The 17839-nt window shown below is 38.3% G+C and overlaps 1 protein-coding gene across 1 annotated transcript in view; it reads left to right on the top strand.

Moving 5' to 3' along the window:
* The window catches only part of myo16 (myosin XVI), a 247081-nt gene that overhangs the window by 43981 nt on the left and 185261 nt on the right, over window positions 1-17839 (top strand). The window contains exons 3-4 of the mRNA XM_042334636.1: window positions 5755-5825; window positions 8494-8637. Of these exons, the coding sequence (XP_042190570.1) occupies window positions 5755-5825; window positions 8494-8637 (215 nt within the window). The remainder of the gene's footprint in view (window positions 1-5754; window positions 5826-8493; window positions 8638-17839) is intronic.

The following is a 17839-nucleotide window of genomic DNA, read 5'->3' as shown; positions in this document are numbered from 1 at the left end:
GGATGATATTAACAGAAGAGGTCATGACATTATTGCTTGAGATTTGTCATGAAATAATGTTCAGTTAATTTTCAAGAAATAAAATGAAATAAATTATCTGCAAAAATTATCTGTAATAAATGCAATTGAAAGAACTATTAAACTGTCGAAGTGTCAAACTAGCATTTCCCAGTGACCTAAATGTAATTTGGACGCAACTAAGCAAGGGAGGACTCTACTCTTTGGCTGTTCATTTTATCTACATGCCCAATAGTCGCAGGAGATAGAGAAGGTGGGAAAAATCAGAAACTGGTAGAAATATCAGCATTAAATAAATGTTTCCATGAATGTTGAGAGGCAATGTTGTATAAATACATTGCCCAGAAATTGAATTATACCTGCATAAATGGCCGTCATAAACAGGTTTGAAATATTGAGATGCGAACTGTGACTTCAGTTCAAATTATGATTTCAAATCATTAATGTTTATTACATTTTTAAGTACAGGTCAATCAATATCTAACTGCTGGTTACCCTCCGCCATAAAGGTTGGACCTGAAGCCAGCCCGTATCATGACTTTCCACTTTTCATGGAGGGTTTTGAGACACACCTTGAAGGAGGCAAGGGTGGAAGTGAGGCAACTACACTTTTACTACAGCTGCCCTGGTTCTTGGGACTGGACTGACTATTCAAGTCCTTAAATCCACTTTAGCTGGTGATGACAGAAAGCAACATACCATGTATAATGTGACACTTAAATTAGATACTTTTGAGTTATTGTTACCCATGAAACCATAGCCTAGGATGAGTTGATGAGATGCAAAGAACAGAACGTAAACTGACTAGAAGATAGTGACAAGGTTTATTTTATCCTTTTGAACTATTTTATTGTTTCAAAGCTTTTGTTGATTAATTCTTATGTAGGTATGTATGCCGAGCACAAAGTTTTGGAAAATATTTTAGCCACAAATGATGAGTCTTCAAGTCATTACTCCACCCACTGCCCCCTTCACTTACACCCCTTCATCCAGACTCTTATTTCAAACTGTTACAAAATGTATACAATGGGATAAGGAGGTAAATCTCAGGGTAACAAGTGGGAGATGTGGAATGAGATTATTACTTTATTAACATCTTACTCATGGTCAGAGGTAGTCTCATCTTTTGTACCAGAGTACCAGAGTTTCTTTGTGAACTCTCCTTCTTGGATGCAGCACCAACAGAATAGCCTTGACAAGCCTCTAGCATAGGCTTCCACATAATCGTAATCTTTACATTTGATATAGCGCCTTTCGTGCCAGGAGAACATCTCAAGGCATCCGTTTCATAGGTTTTATTGTATAGTGTAATGACTTTACTTTGTACATGAATGTGATACTATGGGATCTATAATGCCCACCTGAATAGGCAGACCGATCTCAGGTAAACTGAAGGTCAGCACCTGCAACAATGCAGCACACCCCTAGCACTGCACTGGAGTGTCAGCTTGGACATGTGAGTTCAAAGTTCTGATGTGAGGCTTGAGCCCAGAGCTGAGGCAAGAGGGCTACCAGCTGAGCCAGGCTGACATGAGAATGTGTCACAGACTTTGGCAAATGTTTTGTGCCCAGTGAGAATTATCAGAAGTGTAGTTGTATGTGTTTTCTATGAAAAATAAATTGTTTGAAATCCACAGCAGGATTGTTTATTTCAGAATTGAAACACATATAGTTTTCTGTTTTTATTGTAGAAGAACAATCCATTTTCTTATAACTTGCCTTTATGGGACTCTAACCAAAACTTCTGTGAAAATAATGTTTGATTAAAGCTAAGAGCTCCAGAGGGTCTGAATTGATCAAGTTTGGATTAATGAAATGAAAAATGTGATGTTTTCTCACAGATTCCATGCACTAAGATTCTTTGAGGTGCCTCGAAGATGTAATAAGGCACTATATGAAATGCAAGGATTATTATTATTTTGGAAACTGTGATAGAATCTATTACAAAACCTCATATGTACCCAAACACTGATTGTTGACATGAACTGAGACGTTTAACTACAATTCTTAGACATCATATTTCACCTCTCTTGGAGCAAATAAGAAAATAGTTAACATTGAGAGTTAAAAGGACCATCCCTCACATTTGCCCAAAGAATCAAATAACCTTTGAAAGCAGAAAAAAGGACATTTGATTCCCAAATCAACAGGCAAGGAGACCCTTGAGCTATTTTTTCTTGGTTACAAAAGAAGTAATGGAGGCATACTGTTTCTGTGTTATCTCCAGGGTGGCATTCAGTGCCTCTAGCCAAGCGTCTGTTCACTCCTGATAAAAACTTGTTTCTTCACACACAGATTTAAAGCAGATCCTGTTTACATTGACATAGTGCAAAAGTACTGCAAGTACTTCCGTCTGTATAAAATAACATTTTGTGCCTTGACAACTAGTACAGTACAGCTAGGAATGAAGGAACACACACAACTGATAATAGTTAAGACGAGAATATCAACCCTCAACAATGTGAAATTGAAAAATCACTCAAATACAGTTAAAATGTTGCTGTAATCCATGCGTGTGGGACAAAGGGATCTCGCACAGTGGTTTGATTTGATACTTGCTGATTATAAATTGGAATGGCATTGTTACTGTTCGCTCATTTCAAGATGGTCTTGCACATGTCAGCAGACTGATTCCACGTGTCATCAAATATATAAATACTATTGCGGAGCTGGAGAATTGATACATTTAGCTGGCCCCTTGCCGGTGAAGAAAAATACTGGAAACCAAATTTTATAAAATCAGTTTCCTAATGTAATAATAATCCTTGCATTTGTTAAAGCTTCTTTTTATGTTGTCAAAGCATCTCAAAGCACTTCAGAGGATTACTGTAACATGTAATGACTGTGTATTTGCAGGTGAACAAATGTTGGCTTGTGGCAGCCACTAAGCTGAAAGGCAGTGCTTTTGAATCTGCCACATGGAAACTCTGCTCGCATCTCATTCCAGTCACAGGGGAGCAAAGTTCCTGGAGATTGGTGTGACATATTTATAAAAAGCTGCTTGTGGGTCATTGCTGTTTGCCAGTTCCAAACACACAGTCAACGCACATCATAAAAATATGTTGACATGATTAAGTGCTACATGAAATGCAAATGCAGATTATCCTTTTTGGATCCTGTTGCAAGTATTGCATTTTAGACACATTGTATCACTTATTTGCATGTTTATATTTTAGTAAAATGTGTGCACAGAGGAGTTTGGGGTTCTAGATTATGAGACACTGAAACTCATTGTTTACTAAATTGATGTTTATGGATAGGTACATAATGGTGGAGGCAACAGTCTTAAAGAATAACTTGATTTTTATAAGATTTACATTTGAGAAGTATTTCATTGGGATCTATCTGATAAATATTTATGAAACTGATTTAGAAAGAAGCAAAGTATTGTAACAAAAAGCAGAGTACCAGCTGGTCTGTGAGCTTTCTCTGCTGAGCTGACAGAAGCTCATGGGGATTTGTTATGAGCATAGTTTTGTCTTAAAGGCACTCACTTTAAAGGGGTATTGCTTCTCTGAATTGCTTTCTTTTGAAAATGACCTGCTAGCCAAAATATAGATAGAGGCTTAGAAACAACTGAGTGGTTTGTCTGTCTGACCGCTACAGGAGAATAAGATGTATTCTTACACTAAGAATTCAGTTTAATTATAGTCTTTTTGGTGGGGAGAGTGGGGTGGGGTGAATGGTGTGGGCTCTGTTCTCACAAACCCCAGGTGTGCATTTTCGGGCACTCAGCTGGTCAGCAGAAAAATAAAAATAGCTCATAATGAGAAACTGCATGCTGCACAGTTGGAGCTGATTATACTTCAGATAATGAATAGCTCAGTAATCCAAAACCCCTAAATCATTAACAACCTGGCTTTGGGGACTTGAGTGACATAAGGGCAGCCTTCTGCACGATATAGAAACAACTAACTCTTTTCATGATAGCAGTAGAACTTCATTTATTAAATGCAATCCTAGAAATTGCAACATTAGAGGAAGATACTCAAGCCTAAACCAGTGCCAACTCCTCCATTGGCGCTAACTGATTTTAATCCACCATTCCTTTCCAGACTCTCTTATATTGCCCTCTTCAAATGTTTATTCAATTCTTTTTTAAATGTTGTTGTCATCTTGGCCTCAATGGTGACTTGTGGCAAAGCACTGCATGTTCTAATAACTCTCTGTGAAAAGTTGTATTCTAACCTTCCTCTTAACTTTTCCAGTAATCATCCTGAGTTTATGTCCCATATTTCCAATAGCATACTATCTCATATTCCCATGCTACCAATACTAGACAGTAGGTAAAAATACACTACTTTTGTACCAAACCACTTGTGTCCTGGAGACCCACTGTGTTGGCTGAGATCAGGTTCATTGCAGATTGGGATTGAAACTTGCAACCTTCTAGTTCATACAGTCTGATGCTGCACTACTTTACCCACTAGGGGAGATAAGCCTGACTTTTTGTTTTGAAAAGTTGGAGGCCGCAAAGTAAATGGTCAAATCATTTTAGTGCAGGATATCATGACTGTTGAAAAGATACAAACAAGATGAGACTCCACACGCCTAATAATAATCCCTCAAGAAACAAAATAATAAATTGGTCACTTCAATCCACGACTGTTTGTGAGGGCAAAAACAGAGAGAGCTGGGAAAACTCAGCAGGTCAGGCAGCATCTATGGAGAAAAGAAAGTGAGTCAACGTTTCGGGTCCACGACCCTTCGTCAGAACTGTTTGTGGGACACTGCTGTGCTCAATTGGCTGCCGCGTTTGCCCACAAATATATAGTCAATTCACTTTACAGTGCGTTCTGTGAAGCACTTTGGGACGTCCTCCTGACGTGAAAAGCGCTATATCAAATGCAAGGATTATTATTATTATTCTGTGAAGCGCTTTGAGACGTCTAGAAGACGTGAAAAGTGCTATATCAAATGCAAGGTTTATTATTATTATTGTTATTATAAAACAAGCAGTATTAGATGGGTGTTGCCAAGGTTGTTTTTAAAGGGTATTGTGTTGAAAAATACAATTGTTCTTAATGGATTTCACACCGTCCAGAGTGAAGGGTGCTATATAAATTCAAGCTGCTGTTGTTGATTTACCAGATGGATTATAGACTAATCATAATTATCATAGAAATCTTCGGGCCCAACCAATGTGGTGAAGTGAAGGGAGGAGGGTTTCACACCAAAGCCAGTTTTTAATAAGAGATGGAAAAATGTATTGTTACTTTACAGATATGATAGCACTTCTAATCAGTAAGAAAAAGATACATTTTTCACCCCGTAGCTTTTTGCAGGAAGCAAAGATAAATTATCAATTTGAGTAAGTGTCAATGCATAAAGGGTATATACTTTATAGTGGATTCAAGATGGGGAATTGTGAAAAATGATGTACCCTTAATATCAAGAGTAAATAATGGTCCGTACGATGATATAGCAATTAACAGTATGGACTAATATGGCTAATCCTAAACAAAGTTTAAAAAATCTACCTGCCAGATTCACAGGTCACGATGATATTGACTTGGCATAACTCTTGCTCAACTTGTGTAATCTATTAAAAAGAGCCTCAAAGATTAAATTAAGACTCCCAACACTTTTTGCGTACAGCTGATAAATCATTATACCATTTGACCAAATGGTAGTCTTAATCCAATTAGTATGCAAATAATTATTCCTTTAAAGAGGTGGTGAATTGTTCTATGCTTTCCCCCTATGTCCTAAACTGTCTTTCTGATTCTGTTGCAGTCTTGAAGCTGTTGAAGGACGGTGCTGACCCTAACACATTGATCTCCTCAGGAGGCTCCCTGCTCCATCTGGTAAGAACATCGCTCATGTAGCCTTAGTAATTAAATATTGTGAGCTGAATTGCCAAATAAAGCTAATTACATTGATACTGCAATGCTTAGTGGAGATACCAGGAATAAATTCAAATACGAAAACATATTTGTCTCTCAATTTCTCGTAATTGTATTGCAATATGCGAGATTACTGCAGGCAATTTATTTGGGGTCTTTATAAGGCATATGGAATGATATTTCTATAATTTCTGGATATGATTTATGCATCTAGAAACAAATCAGAGGGTTTGTGTTTCCCATTAGTATTTCAGGCAGGTATTTTCATAAAGTAATCTCCAAGACTGTGCTCTCTCTGGGTCATGTTTGTTTCTTTCCAGCAGAGAAAACATCTTACACCAGAATCTCTGAAGAAATGCATTAAGCCTCTCCCTTAAGGCTTATGATTAGATCATAGTTTTCAATTGTGAATGTATCAGATTCACAGGTAACATTTTAGTTAGAATATTTCCCCCAGGTGAATGAAATCTCTACGGGAGTGAGCTGATTCTAACTTTGGTACAGATATAAGCAGCAAAATACTAATGAATAGAAATACACTATCTGAAATGAGGAATACATATCAAATTACCGGGAATATTTCCATCACGTATGCTCCATAGCCAGGACCATGGTGGTTTTAATTAGAAGAATTAAAATTATTACACAAAGCGACCCCACTGGAAAGTGTGTTGATTCTTTTTACACTTTAGAATTCCTGAATGAGAATAGACACTTTTGAAATCTATGATCGCTACCCAATCCTCTGAGCATACACCTGGAAGGAGTATAGGTTGGGTAACTACCTTAAACAGTTTGCTCTTTAAGAATTGTAATCTTTGTGAGGATGACTTGAAATCTAGATGCATTAATGATATGTAATTAATATAATGCTTTTGAATACCACTATGCTGCACCGTGACTTTGTAGGAGGTGTTGACCTTGTTCCGCATATGGTGTGGTTTCCAAGCTGTCAACCTAGGTCAGTTGGTAGCATGCTCGCCTCTGAGTCAAAAGGCTGTAGTTTCGATGTCAAGTTGGGACTCCAATACAGTGTTAGGAGAGCATTGAGTATTGGAAGTGCTGTCCTTTGGATGAGATGTTAAAATAATTCCCTGTTTGCTTGTTCGGGTGGATGTTTAAAGTTCCATGGCACTGTTTCATCCCTGTGTTCTGGCTAACAATCCTCTAGCTAAAATCGATTGTTTCATTTCATGCCTGTTTATTGCTGTTGCATTCATCTAAAAAATACACAGTCACTACACTTTACAGTAAATCTTGTGAATGTTGTTCCAATGTGAATGGAAGTCCTGGATGAGAGCTAACTTCCTGCAGTTGAATATCAACAAGACCGAGGCCCTCCTGCTTGGCTCCCTCAGGAGGTGACAGCATCTCCCTCCATGGATCCACTCTACATCTCACGGAGCCAATACAGAACCTCAGGGTCCTGTTTGACCATGAACTGTCCTTCATACACCACATCCGGGCCATGACACCCTTAGCTTTTTCCCATCTCCGCAACATTGCTCGGCTCAGCCGCTGTCTCATATCGGAGGCTGCCGAGAGCATCACACTTGCATTCATGACATCCAGGCTCGACTACTCAAACTTCCTGCTTGTCAGACTCCTGAACTCCTCTCTCCATAGGTTGCAGATCATCCAGAACTATGCAGCCCATGTCCTCTCTCGCACAGGCTCCGGGACCCTATCACCCCCATCCTCACCCGACTCCACTGGCTTTCCATCACACAAAGGATACATTTCAAGATCCTGGTCCTCACCTTCAAAGCCCTCCATGGTCTCGCTCCCCCTACCTCTGCAACCTCCTAATCCCCTACCAAACTGCCTGCTCCTTCCACTCAGCGGGTTCCACCCTGCTTCATGCCTCCCCCCTCACCTGCCCCACCATTGTCAGGCAGGCCTTCAGCCACTCTGCTCCCACCCTCTGGAACTCCATCCCACAGTCCCTCCACCTCGCCCACTCCCTTGCCTCCTTCAAGACCTGTCTTGAGACCCTCCTCTTCAACATAGGCTTCGACTATTGATGCTATATAACAGCAGCGTTTTAACCGTGCAGAGATTCCATGGATGTTTTTTGTTTCCAGTTAGTGCTAATAGCCAGCACTACTTTGGATCATTTGCTTGCCATTACTTACAACTGCCAAACTCACATCATTCGCTTTGGGGCTTGAACCCCCAACCTAGTGACTCAGAGGCAAGAGTGTTACCAACTGAGCCAGGCTGACAAATTGTCTGCACAAACAAATGTAACATTAGCAAATTGTTGAATTTAGTTTTAACTTTGAAGAGATTTTCTGTAATTCTTTAAAAAATAGAAAACTAGCTTCAAAGTTATAAACCATTTAAGATTTTGATAAATTCTGGGTGCTATGTACATAGAGTAAATTCAGGTTGAATTTCTACTGACATTCTCCAGCAAGGAAACCTGTTAAAATTCCTGCTCCAGAGGTAGATGGTGCGGAGTGCAGAGTGGAGTTCTGATAATTGGTGTGATGCACTTTCTTCTTGCTGGAAGAAGTTATCAGTTGGATTCCTTATTAAGGAAAACCTTTAAGAAATTTTACATCAAAAAATGTAGAAAAAAACTAACATTTTGATACCCTAATTTGTGAACTTTTATTTCCAACAGAGCGCTCGATATGATAACATCTTCGCTGCTGAGATTCTAATCGAAAGGGGGGTAAATGTCAACCGACAAGATGAGGATTTCTGGACTGCTCTGCATATTGCTTGTGCGTGTGATAATCCGGATATTGTTCTGCTCTTTACACTGGTGAGTATCTAATTCTGATTTTGACTAATTTAACAGTACTTTGTAAAAGCATTTTTTCTAAAGCTGGTTAAAGAGGAAACTTGTTCGATTGGAGTCTTTAGCTGTGTGCAATTGGCTGTTGCGTTTTGCCCAAAAAACGCAGTCAATTGTTTCTGGTCAAGAATTCATTAGTTTCCTAGAAAAATCAACTGTCTATGAATCAAGACAACTGGACAATCAAGCCTCAAATCCAACATTGTGGCATGACTTGTGATGATTTCTAATGAAATTCTTCAATGCAGAAGCTGAAAAATGTTCTGGTGTCCATTGGGGAGTAAACTCCGATACAATCTACATTTTGACCAGATTTTCTGTGGGTAGGCGTGATGTGTGCTGCACATACCTCTGGTCATTGGAAAAAGGTTCATACTCCTCTTTCAAATTAGCAACAATTTTCACTTATACAGCATTTTTCATGTAGGTAAAAATCTGGAAGAGTCAAATCCTGTCAGTAATTACATTTTAGACAGTATTTCACAGTGCGTTATCCGAACAAACCATGCACTGCTGGAGTGTTTGTCTGTGTGAAACAAATGAAAATTAAGATTTTTTTTGTTTATTTTCACCAAACTATGAATTAGTAAAGTTATATGGTTCTGCACATGTATCCAATTGCATTTTGTATTATTTGGTAACCAGAAATGATCACTCTTTACTGTTCACAAAACATAAGCTGTTAAACAAATATTTTTTTTCATAGTGCATAAACCATTTCAAGGGCATTGTTAATGCTCAATGGGTTACAATTATTACTCCATATTTGTAATTTGTTTGTTTCAGCAGTCAAATCATTGGCATTGGACAAGCATGAATTCAGTTAATGGCTAGCCATAATTTGCATCATTTTTACAAATATGCTTTTTCTTGTTTCCTGCTCTCCAAAAAATACTGTACAATTATTTATGACCTTGCTTAGTGAATATTGACTTATTAACTTAGCTTAATTGTGGAACGTTTGGTCAGTATGCACAGGAGTTGCAGTGCACCTTTTCATCATTATTTTTTATTGCACTTCTTAATTAACTTCAGTTATGACTTCAGTTCTGACTAACTGAAATTGCAAGTTCTATTCATTGCAAGATTGGTGATGGAGAAAGCATTTAATTTTGTTGGATCTTGGGACATTGTTTATAGATGCACTGTTAGATTTTGCTGCAGTGGGATTTAATAAAACAATACTACAGAGTAAAATCAAACATTTTAACTAACTTCATAACATTCACTGAAGCATATGTGTGTTTTTGACATTTATTACTATATTTAACCAATTGTAAGATAAAGTGCAACAGTAAGCCCCTATGAAGACCTCTATTGGCATAACGGACTATAGCTGGCATTGTACAGAGCAGCTGTTTTAGTGACACATAAATCCAACATGCATATCAAAACCATCTGCTTGTTCTTTATGGCCCTCTCAAATCAAATAAACCTGCTGTTCTAAATGATTGTTTTGCCCTCCCACCAGGTACTATTTTCAAACCTACTGCACTTACTACACACTAGGGGTGTAACTCGTATGCAAATTTGCCTTGTATTGGCAGGTTTATGTTAAAAATTGCTGACAGGGTACATATTTTACAATAATAGACCTTTAAAATGAGTTTCAATGATTACTGTTTAAGACTATGTGACCTATGGACATTTTTAATAACTACAGGTTAAAATGTTTCAGCTTGTTTCATTTCTTTTCGTTCCATTTTTCAAACTCCCTTACATTCACAAGGTTCATCGTCAACTGGGAGAATTGGTCATGCCTCCCATTGGTTTTGAATTCAGCTAACAATGGCCACTTGTCCAAGTATTTTCCCTTGGACTCTAAATCATAGCTGAATAAACATACCATATGAGGTGCTCATTTGATGCTGAGTTAAAATCCATTCCAATTTCAGTGCAAACTGCAACAGCAGCGAATAAAAACACTCACTATCAGCTAAACTATTCTAAGTATTCAAACTGCATTGACTTTACGTGTACATTGCTTCCTCTGCAACTATTCAAAGAATGTACAGTCAATCCTGTCTTCAACATTATGCCAAAGTGCCCTTTATGTAAGGGTGGCCTCTCAGTAAGGGTGTGTGAAATGAGCTGTCTAGGCTGTTCCAGGGTGTTTTTTTAACAGAGGGTGGTTGCTGAATGGAGATACTTGCTTGAACAGGTTTGCATGCTAAAGGTTCCTTCATGTTGTGAACACAGAATGCACTTGGCTGTGACTGCCTCCATAGCATTTCAAAAACATCCAATGTCCCACAGAGAAGTGAATGACTAATTTTATCAGTGAATTAACTCAGTCAATATCCAAAGAAGCAACATTCAAAAGCTGCCTGTAAAATGAAGTCTGTGCAGTGGGCAAGATGGGAGAGAATAATTTTTAAGCTGCGAATAAGAGCAAAACAATGTACAAATTTAGGAGGAGGGGAAGGTTAAATTCTATGTTCTACATACAATTTATGGAATAATTGGAAATATGTAATGGCACTCCCATGATGGCAGAATTATTAGTATTTCATTAAGGATGAGGTATATTCAGCACTTTCTTGCACATTATAGATGAAATGGCTTACAAAATATATTTTCACTCCAATATGTATTTAACCTGCACCAATGAATCTTCAATTGGTGGATCAATGTCTCTTGAGTTTTCCAGGCAGTTCCTGGCACATATGTTACTGGGAGAAACTAATTACATCCCAGAGTGGCACTGTTGATATTAATTGGGGAGGGAGGGAGGGGGTGCAATGAACCAGCCTGGCAGCTGATTCTGACTATCCTCCTTGGGAAGAAGTTAACAGGGGCTCCTTGGAACTGAACTGGCTCCAAGGTGACATACTTGGCAATGGAATGCCAGAATTGAGTCAATCCTTTGTGCAGCTTTGGCGTCCTTATCCTGAGCCAGACAGAACTGCAGTACTCCAGGGCACTGCAGGTGACAGACCAACCAGCCTGGATCATTGGGCATCGGATAAATTCTTCCATCTCATCTCCTTTTAACTTTTAAAGTCAAAGAACAGGAAGCTTACCAAACAGTGCTTTCAGTGGTTAGCCCAACACACTCTGAGATCCCAAGCCTTGGCTCTTGCAAACCTGTGCCAAATACCCTCCAGCATTCGGGAAGCAGGGTGCTCCAGAGGACAGCACGCATCCCATTCCAGCCATGGAAATTTACATGTGTAGGTGGCATACATGGAACTCCATCTGGTTAGATATGCAAAGCCTGATGATGGGTTTCTGCACACGTCATACACCTGCCTGACCAGAAAAATGGCTTGGAACCGACTCCAGGAAATTATGAGATCAGTGATTTTGTGAAATTTCCTAAATGCCAATATGTTTTCAAAGGGTCAGCCAGCTTTGGACTGATGGTCAGACCCCTCCAAAACATTTGTTTTGCTCATAGGGCACTAAATGAACCTGCTCCAGAATGCTATTAGCTCCTTCCTGTAGCATACTTGCCTTATCGTAAAGGCTCGTAAGTAAGGTGCTGGGTCCTTTGACTGATTTAAATACAAGAATAATAATCCCTCAAAAAAAACAGAAACAATAATAAAAGTTGGTCATTTTCAATCTACGACTGTTTGTGGGACATTGCTGTGCGAAATTGGCTGCTGCGTTCGCCCACAAATATACAGTCAATTCACTTTACAATGTGTTCTGTGAAGCGCTTTGGGACATCCTCCCGACGTGAAAAACGCTTTATCAAATGCAAGGATTATTATTATTATTAAACACAAGAATACATCCTTAAAAATGAAGGGTGTATTAATGCTTGGTTTCCTCTATTCCATTAACAGTGGGAGTACATTTGAACAGAAAGTGCTTTCTAGACCTTAATACCCTTTTAAATTGCTAAAAGTATGTCAATCCAATGCCACACACAAAAAAACACAAGCTATTTGCACAACAGCTGCTACACCTTCTGCTACATTTGGGAGGTGGTATGTTTTCAACGTCTGCCAGGCTTTGTAGGGACAAAGAAATGTGCAAGTATTGTGATAGAGTAAAATGAAGGGAGGGATACTTTAACCTTACTGGACAGAAGGGAGAACAGATAACAACAATTCCCTTGTAGCTTACCTTTCTTATAAGGAAAATCTCAAAGCACTTTACATAGATGGTTCAAATCCAAAAAGGTGGGAAACTGGGGAGGAAGGGGGTGTAGGAAGGAATTGATCAAAGGCATGATTGAAGAAGTAAGAGTCTTACTTATTTCATTTTATGATTTTGCTTGGAGGTCTCTGAATATCTTTTGTTCCAGGTAATGAAGTGAGCATTTAAATATTCTTCTAAAAGTATTTCATGGGGTTAATTTTTAATCAGTTGGCTGAATCTAGTTGTTCAAATAATATGTTGGCATAATCTGAAATCTGTTATACAGATGGAATGATTGTTCACCATTAGCATTAAATTCCTATGGATGAGAATCATTGGCTTCATCACTACTGTATGAATTACCAATGATGAGTTACGATGAAAATAATCTTAACAAGCTTTTAATAGTTACTTAGCCATCAGTAGAACTATCAAAAACTTGCTTTATATGAGAGAAGAGTTTGAAGTTATACATGTATCGCTACATCAAAATAGATCTAAGGTCTCATTGAAGGGATGAGTTATAAGGACTAACTGAACTATTAGCCTAGATAACTAAGGGCCTTTCAGCCTTGAAAAGAGATGTCTCGCAGATTAACTCAACAACTTGTAGCAACTTGTATTCATTTAATACCCTTCATATAGAATAACCTCACCAAGCTGAAGGTGGAGAGGACATTATCATAGACGCAGTCACAGAGGTAACTTTTAACATGGGGTTTGTGGATAGATGGGGGACGGGGGTGCAGATACAGGACGAGGCAGAGGGATAGATGCAGGGAGTTTGGGAGGGCAATAATTGAAGGCTCGGCCACCAATTGTGGTATAGAGGAGGGCATTCTTAAGATGCATATAACATGCTTAAAAGAATGGAGAAGATCATCATCTTCATCATACTTTATTGGGCTGGTTCCATTCATAGCTGTGGAAAATTCAAAACCAGCAGCATGCTTTTTATTTAAGCTAGCAAAGAGGAATTCTCTTTTATTTCCATCTGTAAAGCAAGTACCAGCTTAATATTATACTCATACCTGGTAAAGCACTGCTCTCAGAGCTGGCAATACCTGATGATAAGGATCACATCACAGATTGCATTCTCTTGCTGCCCTGCCCTCCCAAATCTGTGAAGAAACATCACAATTTGTACCCCATCCAAAGAAGTACGTGATCAGTGTTTTTAATTATACTTACAGACGTAACTAGGACACAAACAATTAGACTAGGGAAGCTCTTAATTGCATTATTATCTGATTAGGACTGCAAATAATTAGAACATTACATAACTAAAAGAAAATGTTGAGTCCTGTAGCGTAATGGGTTAGAGCACTCGCATCGCAAGTGAGAGACCTGGGTTTGATTCCCGGCAGGGCGAAATGTTGGACAAGTTTCCTTACTCCACACGCCTCTGTTTACCTAGCAGTAAGTAGGAACCCGGTTGTTAGTCGATTGGCGGATCACTTTTCCAGGCGTAATAATTCCTTAAAAAAATAATAAATTGGTCACTCAATCCACGACTGTGTGTGGGACATTGCTTTGTGCAATTGGCTATTATGTTATGCTCCCAAAATTCACTTTACAGTATATTCTGTGAAGCGCTTTGAGGCATCTCGAAGACGTGATAAGGAGCTATATCAAATGCAAGTATTATTATTAAGTAACTGGATCATTTCGATCCACGTATTTCAAGTTTCCTCCAAGTGCAGTTATCAGCAATACAGGTTGTTTGCAGAGCTACTCTCCTTATAGCAATGAATCATTACATGGTTATAGGTTCTGTTGCCTGCCTGCTGGAAGGAAAATACAAAAACCCAACAGAGAGATATGCACTTCATTCAGAATCTCCCTGGAGGGGATTGGCATTCTGGTGTGATTGCAGTATTATCACCTCATTGCAGGAAGCACAGCAGGGAGAGATGCTGACATACTCTTCTCACCAGCATGTAAACAAGCTAATGGTTTCTTTAAAAAATAATCTCACATTTTGAATCGAGCATACATTATGGGCTGACTTGACAACTTCTGACCAACAGGTCAAAAGTCTCATTGCCTCATCTACTATTCTGTTACCATTGTATATTCAAAACACATGTCAAATGTTAGTTGGAATTAGTCATTAAAATAATAATCCTTGCATGTGTTTTAGCACCTTTCACAGAACGAGCACGTCTCAAAGTACTGCACAAACTGTACAGTTGGTGTGGCTACATTTTATCAGTGACTTATTAGAAAGGTTTGCACACAGAAATATACTACAAACACATATGGAACGAACAAACTATTTTATTTGGGGGAATTGTTGGCCAGAATACCAGGAGAAACTCCCTTCTCTTTTCAAACAATGCCCAGGGGATCTTTAATGTCCACCTGAACAGACAGGCAGCACCTCGGTTTAAACATTTCATCTGAAGGACAGCAGCTCCTTTAATGCAGCATGCCTCCAGCCCTGCACTGGAGTGTCAGCCCAGATTATATGAATTGAAAGTCCTGATGTCGGATTTGAAAGTTCAACCTTGTGAATCAGACGTGAAAGTGCAACTAACTGATCCAGCCTGACACACATGTAATAATAATAATAATGATAATAATAATCCTTGCATTTGATATAGTGCCTTAACACATCTTCGAGATGTCTCAAAGTGCTTCACGGAATATACTGTAAAGTAAATTGACTGTATATTTTGTGAGCGAAACGTGGCAGCGAATTGCACACAGCAGTGTCCCACAATCCAGTCGTGGATTGAGTGGCCAATTTTTTTTTGAAGGAATTATTAGCCCTGGGAAAGCGATCCACCAATCAACCAACAACCAGGTTCCTACTTACTGCTAGGTAAACAGAGGCGTGTGGAGTAAGGAAATTTGCCCAACATTTTGCCCTGCTAGGAATTGAACCCAGGTCTCCCGCTTGCAAGGGTAGTACTCTAACCACTTAGCTACAGGACTCCATGTTGATTCATGGTCTGTTCTGCTTGTGCGAACTAAGGATATTGCAGACTCATTCAGTGGTCCTGTGATTTTTCCTCAAACACCATTTTAATTCAATTCTCAAACATCTTGCGCTGCTATTGGGTATTGTTCCTAAATCAAACATGAGAAAGATCCCTGCGTTGGCAGTAAAGTTACCAATGAGGTCAATAAAATACACTGAGGATGTATTTTATGGGATGTTTCATGGGATCTATTTATTGCAGTAATGCGATAAATCTCATACCTCAGGAGCACCAAATCATGAACGAGTCATATGGTCTATCCCATGAATATAATAAATAACATATAACACACACACACAAACATTTATATGATTTAACTATCCAAGAACCAAACAATGGGATTAAGACTGAGGTGCTGAGGTGAAAGACACATACTTTAGACAATGGTTTAATCTGTTTTAAAAATTCTGATTGACACCATCAATTGCTTTCATTAAAATTGCTGCAATTGTTATGGTTGACAGTAATTCAACAAAATTTCCTATCATTCCCCCAAATAGGTTTAGAGTTGTACAGGGCAATTTCAGGATAGATATCAGGAAGCTTTTCTTTACCCAGAAGGAAATAATGACTGGAACAGGTTGCCAGGGAACATGGTTGTGGGCAGGACACTGGACTCATTTAAAAAGTAGCTTAATCATGTGATTAAAAAGATGAGATCAGATGGTCCAAAGAGCCTTCTTCATCCAAACTATTCTTATGTGATATTGTGAAACATTTTGAGGCATTCAATAATGTACTATATCAAAGCAAGGATTATTACTAATCTACCCTCTTGATATGTGCTTCTATCCTGCTGGCATTAGAAATGATCAATAGCATTATGTACCAGTACTTTTCATTGACTGATGCTGTGCTTCTTACAGATTTTAAGCATCCACTGGTAAATATTTCCAAGGTTAAAATGTTGATTTCAGCATACTATTCCCAATCTACAGCTTGGTGTACGTGCCTTCAGATCTGATTGGAAGATCCTGGGTTCTCAATTCAGCGAGAGTGATAAGCTTGCTGAAACATTCAACTTCTTTACAGTCGTTTCTGATATCGTTGAATCTATACTTAAATGATTAAATATTCAAATTGCAAATATATAAATAATCTATTATGTTTTACATTATTGAATACTATTTAAATTAAATATTGATCAAGTAAAGAAAAAGTAAATAGCAATAATTACTCGTGAATAGGTAATCATTTTAGGAGCTTCTTGGAAATGATAAATCCCATTCCAAAATGTGAATTGGTTATCTTAGTGCTTTATTTCTATGCTAAATGTCACCAATTCATATTTTATTTTAATGAGATCACTCAACTTTGATTTATCAAGTCCTTAAGATACATGCAGCACAAGCTATTACATTTGGAAACATGAATAGAGCCCTGGGAGACAACATGGAACATCTGATGTAAATGTAACTCCTTTTTTTAAAAAAACACAGATCTGAAACAGTATTAAGTGTGAGCTCTGTAAAAATGTCTTCATTTCACATTTCTACCTCCTCTCTGCTCTACTACTACGCTGCTACAGCATGTGAAATGTTGCACCTTCAAAATACTACATAAAGATTTTGATTTATTGGCACAAGGAAATGCTGCATAGTTCTATGTGTAGTAAATTTTTAATCAGAATCTGATGCAGCAGAGACAAAATACATGTCCATGGTCTTCACTGGTGTATAGTTCATTGAAGGATTATTTGGTAGTTGTTGTATGATCATTAGACATCCACGGAGTGGTCTATGACTCCAAACAAAATGTGACATGTACAGTATCCATGTGTGAATGACTTGTAAGTGATTTTGGACATTTGGACATGGTAATTATTATTACCATTCCTTACAAGTATGACAGAGTATTCAAAAACTCCACTAGGATGAAAATTGATTACTGGTTTGATTGTCATGGAAACCAATGTTGCATAAATACGTCCATTATTTAGGGATGAATTAACACGCAGCAAAAAAATATGTGTTAGTTGCTCAGGATCCAAGCATGATAATTTTCCACTTCACTGATTTCTGTGCCTACTAGCCCAGTGCACTCAGCCATAAATGTTGCATTTTATTCAATATTATTGCTGTTGCATTTAT

Source organism: Callorhinchus milii, unplaced genomic scaffold (assembly GCF_018977255.1).
Source record: "Callorhinchus milii isolate IMCB2004 unplaced genomic scaffold, IMCB_Cmil_1.0 Scaffold4, whole genome shotgun sequence".
NCBI lineage: Eukaryota > Metazoa > Chordata > Chondrichthyes > Chimaeriformes > Callorhinchidae > Callorhinchus > Callorhinchus milii.
This window is presented reverse-complemented; position numbering and strand designations above follow the sequence as displayed.